General features: G+C 42.9%; 1 protein-coding gene across 3 annotated transcripts in view; it reads right to left on the bottom strand.

Annotated features, from left to right (window-relative positions):
- The window catches only part of MED27 (mediator complex subunit 27), a 199,184-nt gene that overhangs the window by 67,215 nt on the left and 117,167 nt on the right, over positions 1 to 14,802 (bottom strand). For 2 of the 3 annotated variants that reach the window (XM_060153990.1, XM_060153991.1), the window contains exon 4: positions 1,214 to 1,307. In XM_060153990.1, coding sequence (XP_060009973.1) covers positions 1,214 to 1,307 — 94 coding nt within the window. Of the gene's footprint in view, positions 1 to 1,213; positions 1,308 to 7,758; positions 7,882 to 14,802 lie in introns of those variants that run through there. The other variant, XR_009541446.1, reaches the window with a different exon arrangement.

Genomic DNA, 14,802 nt, shown 5'->3' with positions numbered 1-14,802 from the left:
CGGGGACTTCACACCAGGCCCCAGAGCAGCAGTGCTAGTGAGACGTAAAAAAACACTCAGTCCTGAAGCTTGACTTCCTGATGTCCATCAAAAACCATCACTCTAAACCAGTTAATTCTCCTTTTCTGTAAAACATGGAGGCTCCTCAAAATCTGTGCTCGAGGAAGGGCTCTCCAAGCATGTGTATTAGTACCCAGAGCGCCAGAAAAGCACCTCATCACTGCAGTCTCTGTGCCTTTCTAATTGCGACTATAATTTAGCATTTCTATTCTACCGTATTTCCCAAACACACCTGTCTTTGGTGAATTTATGTGAATACAAACATCAGTGATGAGGTCAGGAGGCCAACTTGCTCAGAGCAAACCCACATCAGAAACAACAAAATCAGACTTCCCTGGTGGCCCAGTGGTTAAGAATCCACCTTCCAATGCAAGGGACGTGGGTTCGAGCCCTGGTCGGGGAACTAAGATCCCACATGCCGCAGGGTAACTGAGCCTGCATGCCGTAACTGCTGAGCCCGCGCACCACAACTAGAGAGGAGCCTGCGTGCCGCCGCTAAGACCTGACACAGCCAAAAACAAACAAATGAATAAATAAATATTGAAAAAAAAAAAGAAAAAGAAAAAAGAAACAACAAAATCAGAAACCGTCAGTGATAAGCACTCAGACACTTTCTTCAAATACGGAATGGATTTTATAAATGATTTCCCACAGCAGGATCCAACAGGCGAGCGTTCCTACTGTCTTTGGTACACTATAAGACAGGTTCACCAGAACACCATGAACTGACTCACAGGGGACAGGGTCTCACACTGTATTTCCTGTCTGGGTAACTCTTAGATGAGCACTCAGACACTTTCTTCAAATACGGAATGGATTTTATAAATGATTTCCCATAGCAGGATCCAACAGGCGAGCGTTCCTATTGTCTTTGGTACACTATAAGACAGGTTCACCAAAACACCATGAACTGACTCACAGGGGACAGGGTCTCACACTGTATTTCCTGTCTGGGTAACTCTTAGATGGGCTCTGCGATTTCATTCAAAAGCATGTAGAACGTACTACAGAATGCCGGTAAAGAGAAATAACGCTGTTCACCATCAAACTGGGATTTAATTTCCATTCTAGAGCTCCGACCACACAGAAACAGGTTAACCTGGAGGCCAATGTCCTTGCACGTGTCCCTACAAACAGGTCAGGCAGAACTTACGAGAAGCATGGCGGACGTCCCATTGGGTCTGGATAAGTGGATGGACATTTCAGGGAACATCCTGTCGATGCGGCTAATCACGTCGTCAACATACCTGAGAGGGAGAAAGACACACAGGTGTAAGAGCTGGAGCCCTAGTCACAGAAATACAAACCTACGGTACGCTTTCCTTCTCAATTTAATTTTTCATTAGTGAAATACGTTTTTAAGAAGGCAGATGGGATTTATAAGCCTTTTAAGGAAAAATACTACTCCCCAGTTCTCCCTCTTGCTTTTTAGTGATTTAGTGACCATCCATTTTTTTAGTGATTTCTGTTGGTATTTACCTCTGTATTTCCACATGATGTGTTTTTAATGCCAGTTCCTGGTTTTTCATTTTAAGGTGTGACCTCGTGGCTTTCTTCTATAGACCAGAATTTAGTTCTGCCACCTTCCTGGCCACTGGGCTCCAATTACAGGGCCCCTCCCTCTGTCCTCCTGGTCTAGGGATGGAAGCAGCTTCCTGTTTTGCTCACCTGTTTGCCTTCCTGTTTCCTCTTTGGCTTCTCATCTCAATCACCTCAATAATCAAGTCGCTGGATTAAATTCCTTCTGTTTTAAATACCTGAAGTCATTCCTGTTTTTCTGGTTTGAGTCTAACTAATTCAAATGATCTCACCATTTTTGCTTAAATCAGTATTTCTTGTTTACATTCTAAAATATCTGCTATATATATTTTTTAATAGCTGAGCTGCATAGTGGCTCGTGAGTATATTTATTTACTTGTACAGTTTTTTTTGTTTCACTGGATTTTCACTTGATTCTTTTTCTGTGTACCTATGACGATTTTTTCCCTTAAACTCTCTACCTGACTCTAAAACTTCTCTGACTACGGTCAAACATATCAGACATATCAGTTTCCATTTTTTTCTTGGAAACATCCCTCTGAAAGGCAGTCTTCTGTTCTTCTGGTCCAAATGGAAGCTGTACCTATTAGGATTCAATGATCATTGAGATAACTGACATAAGCACTTAGCATGGCATAAACTTAGGGCTTAAAATTTATAAATACTCTTACTGGTATATCATGGGCATCGTGGGCATAGTCTGCAAAACTGTCCTCTCTTAGCAGGAAGAATCCCTCCCACCCCCAATACCCCAGCGGAAGCTCACTGAGAAAACACCAACCCACAGCATCAACAGAGCTGGGTCTGGCTCAGATCCTCTGAGAATAAAATCACAGCAGCATTTGTGCTCACCGTCCAATCACACGGGCACAAAGGGGATGTAGGATACAGTAGCTGAGATGCAAAACTATCTGTTAAGGATTTTTACATTGGATTTCGTATCTGTTGGATACGACAAATTAAATTACATGTCCATTAGATCAGGGACAAATAAAAGCTATGTTCTCTTGGGGGAAGAGGGAGATTCGCTCTCCACTCACAACATGAACAGAGTTTAGTTTGAAACCTGGGGCTCATGAGAGACAGCAGACAACACAATGCCAGTTGTTAAAAAGTGAACATCAACATATGAGCTATGGAAGTCAGTAATCTTGCTGATTAACCTATCAGGTTTTCCCTAGGGAACGTTATATGCAGTTTTAAACTTCAAGTTGAAAAAGGAAGGGGGAAACTCTAGAAGGCCCAGTGGTGAGTAACAATGATAGGAAGACCAGAGCAGAGACAAGCGAGAAGAGGTGGGTGCGCTGAAGGCTACTTGCTCCTGCAGAAAAGGGGGCTGCCTGGGGGGAGACTCGGGTATTCTTCAAGTGTGCAAATGGCTTTTAAAACTCAGTACCGAAGAGCCATCTTCCACCTCAAGAAAGGACCACAAGGTGAGGATGTGGCATTAAAAAGCGAACTAGCTTAAAAAGAAAAGAGGTACCGCTTAAAGGCAAGGCTCCATTCTGTTGATTTTGAAAATGGTTTAGAAAACAATCTTTCCTGGATGGCTAAGAGCCAGACTGACTAAGACATCATGCATCATCTCCCGCGGTCCCTTCTAGATTTACAGCTTCACGATACACAACCTTGGCTCTAAGCTTAAACGCTACAAAAGAGGCGAAAAGATGAGGAAAGGAGGAAAGTAACTCATTTTTCACAACTGCCTACTGTTTCTTGAGATGGTGGAAGACAGGTGGCAACATTCATGTCAAAAGTTCACACCAGGTCACTGGAGACATTTCTGCATTTATAGACTGCTTTGCTAACAACTCTATGTGTGCGATGTAAACCCAGTTACTTCAGACTCAGCAGGAAGCAGAAATCCACTCTCCTGTGTGGATGGAGGTCATTGTTAAGTATATGCTAACGGGGAGGGGGACAGCCAATGTCTTCTGAACGCATCCTCAATCAATAGCCATTATAGCTCTGGACAGTAGAATGCAAATGAATATGCAGAACTTGAGCACAAAGTTAACATCGTAATTTGCTCTCCCTTGTACCTTTCACCTTGAAGGTTCCGAAGTACTTTCTAGAAAACCTGTCTCTCTAGTAGGCTGGGAATTTAGGGGCATAGGTAGGTGAGGTGATGATTCCAGAAACCATGTTCAGGGTGTAGATTTCCAGGACTCTATGCCAACTACTCGATTTGCTTGCTTTTAGCAGGGTCCAGCATTCTAAAAGGGCAGAGGCAACAAATGCTCCCTGACATTTCTGGAATCCTCTGCATACGAGCTCTTTACTTGTAAAGGGAGGCAGAGCAGGAGAAAAGAGCCCCAGAAGAAATATCTGATGCGGACATGGGAAAGTAGAGAGGTCGGGGGCGGTATTTTTGGTTCCCTCCCCAGCCAGTGATCTCAGATAAAGCTCAGCAAAGCTCAACCCAAAGATTTTATTAAGCAAAAATGCGCTTCAAGGAGACGGTTCTTCATTCCCACACCTAACATAAAGGAGATGCAAATTTCCTTTTTACAGGTGACATTATGTATTTGCCAAAAAAGAGAAAGAAAGTCAGCTGCATCTTTCGCTGAGGAAAACAATGTCGGAATCCTAGAAGCAAAAAATCAAAACATTTCATTTTCAAATCGACCCAGCCTTCAAAACGCAAATGCACCACTAGTGACTTGACAGAAATAAGGAAAGCTTGGAACGGCAAATTAAAAAGCTGGAGCCGAGATGACATTTTCTTTCTGCAGAGGGTGGGGGTTGGCATGGGAGGGGCTCCTGGCTTCCTCTGTGTGCCCCGCCAGCCCCGCCAGCGCGTGCAGAGCTCAGAGCGCGGGCCCAGGACAGGTAGGAACAGCGCGCTCCCCTCCCACACGCCACCATATGCTGCACTCCGCTCTGCAGCAGGATCGAATGACTTTAATTTTTACCTTTGGAATATAGGCAAACAAGCACTAACACGGCAGTGGTGACTAGTTTACACTTGAGCAGACGCGGTGCAGAACGACATTAATTTCGTGCCAAATTGAGCAGTGAGTCACAATTTGCACATATCTGTCAACCTGTTAACAGGGTAATAACTTGGAAAGATTGCTGTTCCTATTTACATTACAGAGCCCTTTCGAAAACGGAGAGCTGCTTGGTTCTCCTCCTTGAAGCACTCAGCTGATCAGCTGGCTGGTCCAAGAACCAGGTTTTTAGAAGCACAAACTCCTAGAAATCACAGGTTCAGATCAAGGTGTGATTCATAGTTTCAATATTTTCAGGTAGAAAATGAACTTGTAAGCAATTAGAGAATTCCATCTCCCTGTCCCGCTCCTCAGTTACAGTCAGACTCTCAATGGGTTCTGATCCAATTTCCCCAGTGCATCCGACGGCTCCTTCTCAGGCTTTCCAAAGGCTTCCTTAGTACCAAGCTTCAGTCTTAACTATTCCAACATCTCTGCTGATTCAGAAACAACCATGCCTTTCTCGGAATCCTAACATTTGTCTCTGAAGCCCTATAAACCTTGTTCTCTTCTGATTTTCTTCAAGTAGCTTGGCCTGCTCCTTTAAATGTCCTTAATCAGAGAATTAAAGAACACCGGGATCTCAGAGGTCCTCTTACTCAATGTCCCCGTCAATCTAGGGACTTAACAGCATCTCCAAGAGATGGTCTGCTTAAATAAACAACCCTGTAGCACACCTCATAAGACAGCCCCATGCACTGCTGGACCACCAGGCTGCTTCCAACCCACTGACCAGTATCTCCCTCCACCCAATTACTTCCTTCAGCCTTATCAGTGTTTCCGATTTATCAGTGTTTTTAAATCTTTCTTGGGTCACAGATCCCTTTCAGAATGCACTAAAAACTAAAGTATATGTCTGCACAAAATTTTGCATGTAATTTTCTGCAGTTTATAGGTCCCTTAAAGTCCATTCATGGACCCCAAGTTCAGAAAAACTGCTCTAGACCTGTTCTACAATGAAGGTATCTGGTTTTCTTCTTTAGTCCTTTCTGGATGGAAAACTGTAGTTTTCAATAAAGCTATCTTCATTTTGGAAATATATATATATACATTTTGCAGCCTAGAAGTGAACATAACTGAAGTGGTAGTACCGGGGGTACAATGGATCTGATAGTTCTGATCATCTTAAAATCATGCTTCCATGCTGGAGTCCAAGGTTAGTGTTTGTTTTTAAACTACTGTCTCTCACTGCTAATCTTTCCAACAAAGTCAAGGACCTACTTCCATGACCTTAGAGGTCACCTGATAGTAAGTAACCCTTTCTGCCTTCTACAGCCACATCACCTGTGCTTTACAGAAGCTCCTTGCTTGTAAAAAGAGAGAGCTCCCCGCTTTCTGCATCACTGCTTAAGGCACAGCTCGGTGGTGAACTTAACCTCAAGTCCTCGGAGGGCCAACGAGGCCCCGAGGTCCAGCTGCTGCTCTGCTCTGGCCTGGCCCCGCCTCCTCCCCCCACTGTCCAGAGCAGGCTCGCACTACCTTGCACGCTGTGCTGTGCATGATCTACGTTCTCCACCTGGAGGATTCCTCTCATAACTCCTCCCACCCCCACGCCCAGGTCAGCCCCGTGCATGCTTCAAGTCTTTGGGTTCCAGCTTAAATGACGCTTCCTCAGGGGAACCTTCTCTGACACTCCCCCTGGCGCCCCCATCAGTCAGTGCGCCCTTCATCTCACCTCTTATGGTACTTTTTTTAAAAATAAATCTTTATTGGAGTATAACTGCTTCACAATACTGTGTTAGTTTCTGCTGTACAACAAAGTGAATCAGCCATAGGCATACACATGTCCCCATATCCCCTCCCTCTTGAGCCTCCCTCCCACCCTCCCTACCCCACCCCTCTAGGTCATCACAAAGCACCGAGCTGATCTCCCTGTGCTATGCAGCTGCTTCCCACCAGCCAACTATTTTACATTTGGTAGTGTATATATGTTGATGCTACTCTCGCTTTGCCCCAGCTTCCCCCTCCCACCCCATGCCCTCAAGTCTATTCTCTATGTCTATGTCTTTATTCCTGCCCTGCCACTAAGTTCATCAGTACCATTTTTTTTTAGATTCCATATATATGCGTTAACATACGGTATTTGTTTTTCTCTTTCTGACTTCACTCTGTATGACAGACTCTAGGTCCATCCACCTCACTACAAATAACTCAGTTTCGTTTCTTTTTATGGCTGAGTAATATCCCATTGTATATATGTGCCACATCTTCTTTATCCAATCATCTGTCAGTGGACATTTAGGTTGCTTCCATGTCCTGGCTATTGTAGATAGTGCTGCAATGAACACTGTGGTACATGTCTCTTTTTGAATTATGGTTTTCTCAGGGTATATGCCCAGTAGTGGGAGTGCTGGGTCATATGGTAGTTCTATTGTTACACTTTTTTAATTCTCTCTGCGTCTCCCATCCCAGTTGTAATTAAGCAATTTTTCCCAGTGATTACTTAAGGTCTATCTCCTCAACAGGTCTCTCCAGGGGACTGCATGACCGCCTTCTTCAAGGCTGAATCCCAGCAACTGGCCACGGTGCCTGGTACCCACCAGGCACTCCTTAAATATTTGCCGAAGGAGCAGACAGGACATTAAAAGTAAGCTATGCAGACGCCAGTTAGGCGGTTATGAAACAACTACAATGCAAAGTTCTCTTTAGCAGGTGAAGATGTGACGTGTTGAGTCCACTACATTAGCCATCAAAAGTCACTAACAACGGCAACCACAGAGCCCCTCAGAACGCACCTCAAAGAAGGCAGCAGAGAGTCTTCAAAGTCTTAAAGCTTAATACGCAGCTACAAGATCCCTGCATCTGTTTTAGGAGAAGCTCGATGCTTCTAAGAAGGAAGAGCGTTCTGAAGGCATGCATTGTGTTATTGACATGCCAGTTTTCAAATGTTGCTTTTAATGAACTAATTAATTCTGCAAAAACATTAGTACAAAGATGTGTGCTATCAAATCAGGATTACAATACCAAAATGATAACAAAACAGAATGTGGAAGACATTTCTAAAGATATCGGTTTTGCAAAACATTAGTTGTCTCCCCTACACACTGAAATATATTGCAGAGTACCTGTTATTAAAGCCTTAAAATAACTTGCTGGACAGATGGCTTAGTTCTCTAAAGTCTGACCCCTCCTCAAAAGAAAAAAAAACAAAAAAACCCCAACAAACCTGGACTCTAGCCAGTGATCCCGTGTTAGCGAGACGTTTAGCAGCTCCGACCAGATTTAAATAGCATTTACCCCACACAGTGTGTACGATACATGCTGTTCATTTTCTCCACCCGTACAAAATCTGAAAGTTAGGAAATCATATATTAATAAACCACCTTTCTGGGGAAAGGGTAATGCCCAGCAGATAACAAAAAACCAAAAAAAAGGAGTAATTTGCACCATCTGAAAATAATTTAAGATTTTCCTCCACACCTGTCCAGAATGATGAGACCAAGAAGACTTTGCCAGTGGGTGGAAACAGAAGGGGGTTTGTTTAATTACTTCATGAGAATGAGACTGCCTGAAACTCCAACTATCAATCTCAATATGCTAAAGAAACAGGATTGGAAACTTAGGTCAAACTTGCTCACTTCCTCCACTTTGGCCAAATTTCTCAGGTTTGTAAAATATTTGTATCATCACGTAGGTCAGAGATGTTTAGTTATTCTCTAACTGTACGTAAAAAAGCAAGACTAGACGAGTGACAGACAGAAAGAGAAGCTAGGATTCCTCCACCGTCTCTCACCACACTCCCTCCCTTGCCACCTCTACCCAGCTAGCTAGCTACCTACTGTTATTCTCTTTCAAGAAAAGACACTCAAAACTTCAAAATCTCTTTATGGAAACTCAACACCTAAGCAGACATGGCTGTCAAGAGTAGGAAGACCTGCTTCCTCAGAGTGGAACTGTAGCCAGGCCACAGAAGTAGAAGGGGAGCTTTCCCCTCTTCTCTCCTGAGTAGCTTATGAACTTTGAACTACGTGAATGTGTGACCTGAACAAATCTGGGAGAACCACCTGGGCAAGCAAACAAAAGCCACCTCCATTTCCATAAGTTGAAATAAACGCGCAAACACTCACCATATACTGAAATACAGAAACTAACCTTCCTTCTTCCATTGGGTGTCAAGCAGCCCAGTAAGCCCTGGGTATGTATGAACTGGAACACAGGGCAAATACCACCATAAAGACAGAATTCTTCTTATACACGATTTAGCAAGATTTAGAGAGGTAAAGAATTCAGTTTGTAAACTATCCCTATTATCTATTAACAAATATTTATTGAGTGCCTATAGTTGTCGATAATTACTGTGTTCAGGGAATGATCTTAAGTACTAAGGATTAAAAATAAATAAATTGTATTAGCTGGCTCACAGCAGGCTTTCTCTGGAGGGACAGGTCCAGTCTGTGCTTTCTGCTGGAGAAGAGTCAGGTTGAGCAGGAAAGCAGGCCTTGCTTTCCAGTTTTCAAAGCACTTTTGTATTCTTTATCTCATTCGCTCTCTCACTAACTCTGTAAAATAAGAAGGGCAAGTGCCAAACTCCTACTTCATAAATGACAGAAAAAAGGAGGTTAAGTGACCTGCCCGAGGTAACAGCACAGCTAAATGGCAGAGCCGGGCCCAGAACTGACGTCTCTGATCCCCATTCCAGGGCTTTCCTGCACATCACAGTGCTTTTATAGGTCTGTGAGGATTGCACGGAAAAAGCAGATTGCCTTTTTGTCATTCCCCGGGCTTTATAAGACAACTGAGAAAGTTTTGAGTAGTGTATTGACAAAATGGAATCAATGCATGATTTTCTCTCTTCCCAGTCGTTCAGTAAATATCCACTCGGTGCCTAACTGAGCCCAGGGACACAGTGATGCTCAGGTGGTCTCCACCCTCAGGGGGCTCACACTTCATTTGGTTACAAGCCATTTTCCTTCAAGATCACAGGCTTATTTCCAGGAAAAAACAGGACAACTAAGTTAAATTTCCTTCCATTCCCCAGTTGGGAGAAAATCAAAGCGCAAAGTTGGTATGTTACAGGAAGGGGTGAAAGGTGAATACTTGTTTTGCATTTTACTTTACATTAATAACTAAAAGGTAGACGTTTTTCTCAACGTCTGTTCTCCTTGCATTAAAAATTTATTCAGGGGGACTTCCCTACAGTGGATAAGTGGATAAGACTCTGCACTTCCAATGAAGGGGGTCTGGCTTTGATCCCTGGTCAGGGAACTAGATCCCACATGCGTGCCGCAACTAAGAGTTCGTATGCCACAACTAAAGAGCCCATGTGCCGCAACTAAGGAGCCTGCCTGCTGCAACTAAGGATCCCTCGAGCTACAACTAAGGAGCCTGCCTGCTGCAACTAAGAGCTGGTGCAACCAAATAAATAAATAAATACTTTTAAAAAATTTATTCAGATATGGGTGGGTCCTAGTTTTCCCTAAAATGCTGAAACAATGTATTAAGCTTGGGAAAGAATTCTGATGTCACTCAACATCTACCTCCTCTGCGAGCCCTTCCATGTTACAGAGAGGGAAAAAAACCCCAAACAAACAAAACACCCACATCGAACTTTCCAGCAAGACCAATTTACAATAGTTGTTAAGTCAGTCACCTCTGTTGGATCTGCGAAAATGACCCTCAGAGCTCACAGCCCGCTCCCTTTCATGCTAGGTTCCTGTAACCACACTCTCCCCGCACCCCTCAGGGGAAGGGCCGGCCTGGGCTACTGCACTAGTCCCTGTGTTTTCCCACACCTGCCTGCACCTCTGGAAACAGGCCCTTTAGAAAAGACCTCCTCAAACTGGAGACTGCCTCTTTACTGGAGACGCCTCCCGGAACTCTAAAAGGTTCCCCTCAAATAAATCCTATGACGTTCCAACCAACCTTGCAATTCTCCCGCTAGAACAAGAAATCGGAAAAATAAATTCAAAAATAGTTCAACTAATTGAGAACAGTAGTGACACGACTATTCTAAATTGTTAATGAAGTAAAACTTCACATATACTCTGCTTAGCACTTTAATTCAACATCATTCGTTTAACAAGTATCTCCTGGAGTGTTTTAACTGTGGACGTGACTACTTTTGAAATTCATGGCTTTAAACAGAATAATGGGATCATAATGAAAGTATCTGCCTCACTGAGAAACTGTTACCCACTCTTCTCCTCCTCTCAGTGCCCCTTTCTCCGTAAAGGGGCCATGCCCCTCCACGCTGCAGACACAAACCGTTCCTTCTCAGACCACTGCCAAGCGCTAGTTTGCTTTTCCGTCTAAGTTCACTGTCCAGTTCACATTTGCCCCAGACCAACAACTTCCAAAGTGTGACATGAAACTCACAGAGCGGCATGTGGGGTGGGGTTAGGTGATCTGTGGATGAACACTTTCAATGTACACAGAAAAGTATATAAGGAGCAAATAAAACCTGTGATCTCATAGATATTACTTCTTAGAAAGGGGTTAAGTTTTAAAAATGAGTTTATTTAAAGAAAAATATTACGCAAATAATAGAACAGCTGACCAAAGATTATGGCAAAAATCCTATAGGTGGTTGAAAATGACTGAGTGTAGAAACGCCCTTCAAATAAGGCAGGTAATTAAACAGCTTTGTTTCAAAAAGGTTTTGCTTGTCTTTGTAGATTGCGGGGGTTTTTCCATTCTTAATGAATCTTCAGTTTTAGACCTTAAAAAAAAGGAAGTTTTCACCCATACATCTGGAGCTATTGAAAAGAGGAGCTATAGCTAAGCATCCTAGGAGGGGGTAGGTGTTTAGGTCAGCAATACCGCGAGGCACGGGCTCTGGCTGATCCATCACCCTGGGAGCTGACTACACGAGAAAGCGCGTCTGGGAATCTGCTACGTGAGCACGGGACCGGGGCCTTCTTAACAGAAAATAAAATGGCTTCCACTCGGGCCCCAGCATGCATGGCCACGGGCTCCAGAATTCCTTTTGCCACCCTCGAAGGAGTTAAAACTTGTACCAGAATAGATTTCTCCCAGTGGAGCCAAATCTAGGATTCTACCGGTGGCAGGTAAAAGATGCTTACGGCACCCTGAACAAACTCTCCGAGGGCACCCCCTACAGGTTTACGGTGGCCTCACCAAACCGGGGCCGACCCAACATTTACCGTATTGCCGTAAGCTGAGAAATCTTGTGGCAGTCTTTCAAATCCTGGCACAAGCTTTTACACTGCACATCAGAGGAGAAATAAAGTTAATCAATCTGACCCTCTTGCTCACCCCCCTGCGTCCTGCCTACTTGTTCCTCTCCCACAGCACTCCCATCCCAAGGAAACTTTCCTCTGCCCAGGGAAAGGGGAAAAAAACTTCAGAGGAACAAAGCCCATCATTTACAACAAGCAAGGTCATAAGAATGATTTGAAAAAACAAACAAACAAAAAGCTTGGAAGGGTGACTTCATCCAGAAAATGTTCCTCAAAACAGTCGATAACAGGCCTCTCAGTAATGAACACAATAGAGAAAAATCACTGAAGTCAAGAGCAGATAATTTGGAAAATAAATAAATAAAATTGAGAAATTTCTAGCTAGACTGATCAAAGAAAAAGAAACAAGACACAACTTACCAATATCAGGAATGAACAAGAAAACATAATTCTAGAGACATTAAAAGGATAATAAAAGAATATTACAAACAACTTTGTGCAAACAAATTCGACAAGTTAGATGAGATGAACAGTCTTTGAAAGATATAAATTATATAATTGATATAAGAAGAAATAAAAATCTAAATTGCCCTATATCTTTTTTTATTCATTAAATTTGTTATCAAAAGTCTCCCCATACAGAAAACTCCAGGCCCGCATGAATTCACTGGTTAATTCTAACAAAACTTTAGGGAAGCGATAATACCAATCTTAAGGAAACGCTTTCAGGAAACAGAGGAAGAAGGAACATGCTCGACTGATTTGATGGGGCCAGAATACCCTCACACTGAAACCAGACAAAAGCACATTACAAACAGAGAAAACTACAGACTATATTCCTCATAAACAAAGACATACAATCCCTTAACAAAGTATTAGCAAACAGAATCCAGCAATACATAAAAAAGACAATACGTCACGATCAGGTGACCTCTAGAAAGGCAAAGTTGAATTAACATTGAAAAATCACCCCATGTTGTGGTATATACATAAAATGGAATATCATTCGGCATAAAAGGGTGCATTTTGTGTAAATTATACTTCATTAAGGCTGATTTTTTAAAATGTTTAGAATATGTGTTGAATTCTCTGCACTACCGTCAAATATTAATGGGGTGAGAGTCAAATTAAGTCATTTTAGATAAGTCTTCGGGAGACAAGGAGAGAGACTGGATCCCCTGGGGACTCTAGGTGGTGAGAGCTTGGTTTGCTGCACTAAGCCTGTGTGAGTGTCAGGAAGACGTTGTGCAACAATGCAGCCCTAAATCAGGCGAGGGGCGGGGCAGCATGGCAGTCACAGTGCTCAAAGGCTCAGGTGCAAAGTTGGGTTTCATCATCATCACTGTCTTCTCATCAGAGCCTGGGACCAGTCCTTACAACTTCGGTGTAAATGGACATGAATCCATAGAAAGTACGAGAGGAGATGCAGCCTTCACATACCAAACATGCCCACAGCAGCAGAATTTCAGCAGGACAAACTCATACTGTGATGCTCTTTTGGCCTCCGTATTTGCCCACCTGGATTATTAAGCATTTCACATGCATTTAAATATAGAAAATATTTTGGATATGTTTAGACCTGTACATTACTACTAAAGCAAGATATTTCCCTGGGAACAATTTTTGGATACTTTCTTTTCAGATGGAAAGGGAACAACAAATATTTTAAGAAGGCAGTACTGTAGTCAGATCATAAGATCGCGAGTCGCACTGGATGGGTTCAAGTTCTAGCTCTACTAAGTGAGGCAAATTACTGGTGCCACCATTTTCTCCATCACCCCATCTTAGCCCAAAGTGTGTAGGGCAGTGTGCGTAGCTGAGAAAATCCTGGATTAAGTGTAGAAAGATCTGGGCTCTATCCTGGTTCTCCTGCTCACTCACAGGGCCACAGCGGGCAAATCATCTAGCCCTTCCAGCTTTGGTTTCCTCTTCTTTGGACTAAATGATCTCTAAAGGTCCTTCCAGCTCTGGTCAGTTCAATATACACTCCCTGAGAGCTTACTATATGCACAAAGAAGCAATTATACAGTTTCTAAAGACTATCCATCTTCGAATGGTACATATGGTGATTATTCTAGAAAATTCAGTCAGTCAGAACACCCCATGCCTTAACCTTTGTGAATAATTGAAATCTATTGTACTTTAGTAAAATTCATCAGTGTTTTAACAGCAAGACTATTTCAAGTATACAGTCCTGGCATAAAACACATTGCCCTTGTCACTGTCTAGTGGGGCCCATTGCTAGAAATGTCTGATGAAACGTATAACTAGAAAGGATTCCTGTAACCAAGTCTTAGGACTAAAGATGAGTGTCTTAACAAGAGCCCCAGGAAACAGCAATTCTGTAATCAAGGAAATTTACAGGAAGGATTCTACCCGCTAGAGCTCACATGTGGATATTTCCCGTGGCTGAGCAGACTGCTCCAGGGCTCGTGTAATTAACGGGCACACAAGGAATACACCTTTCACCTGAGGATCTGAGAATAAAATAGACAAAATCGAATATTTATTTGAATGCTAATGACTTTAGGAACAAAAGTCAGGAACGTAAGCATACAGGTCCTTCAATTCTTAAACTTCAGACACCCACTCTCGTAAACAGAAGATCTGTTACAACAAACAGATGCAGCCGTAACTCAGGTTTGGTTACGTTATATCCATCACTCCACGTAATGCTCCAAATATCACCATATACACCAAATATACACCAAAATATACACCATATATATACACCAAATATACACCAAAATATACACCATATATATACACCAAATATACACCAAAATAGACACCATATATACACCAAATATACACCAAATATACACCATATATACACCAAAGATACACCAAATATACACCATATATAAAGCCTTCATGCTTATGAAGGCTTTAACTCAGTTCTGACCCGTGAAGGGGTGTCTGTGTGTGCAGGTGTGCACGTGCACTGGGGACGCAGCTCATAGTGATGGAATGTCCGTTTCTCCTGCGCGGATCCCTCCGTTGTCCTCGACACGGAGGACTCAGTGAATCACCCTGTGAATGAGTCGACAACACAATGGTGTCCAAATCAA

This window comes from Lagenorhynchus albirostris, chromosome 7 (assembly GCF_949774975.1).
Source record: "Lagenorhynchus albirostris chromosome 7, mLagAlb1.1, whole genome shotgun sequence".
Lineage (NCBI taxonomy): Eukaryota > Metazoa > Chordata > Mammalia > Artiodactyla > Delphinidae > Lagenorhynchus > Lagenorhynchus albirostris.
The sequence above is the reverse complement of the archived record's forward strand: the minus strand, read 5'-3'. Positions and strand labels throughout refer to the sequence as shown.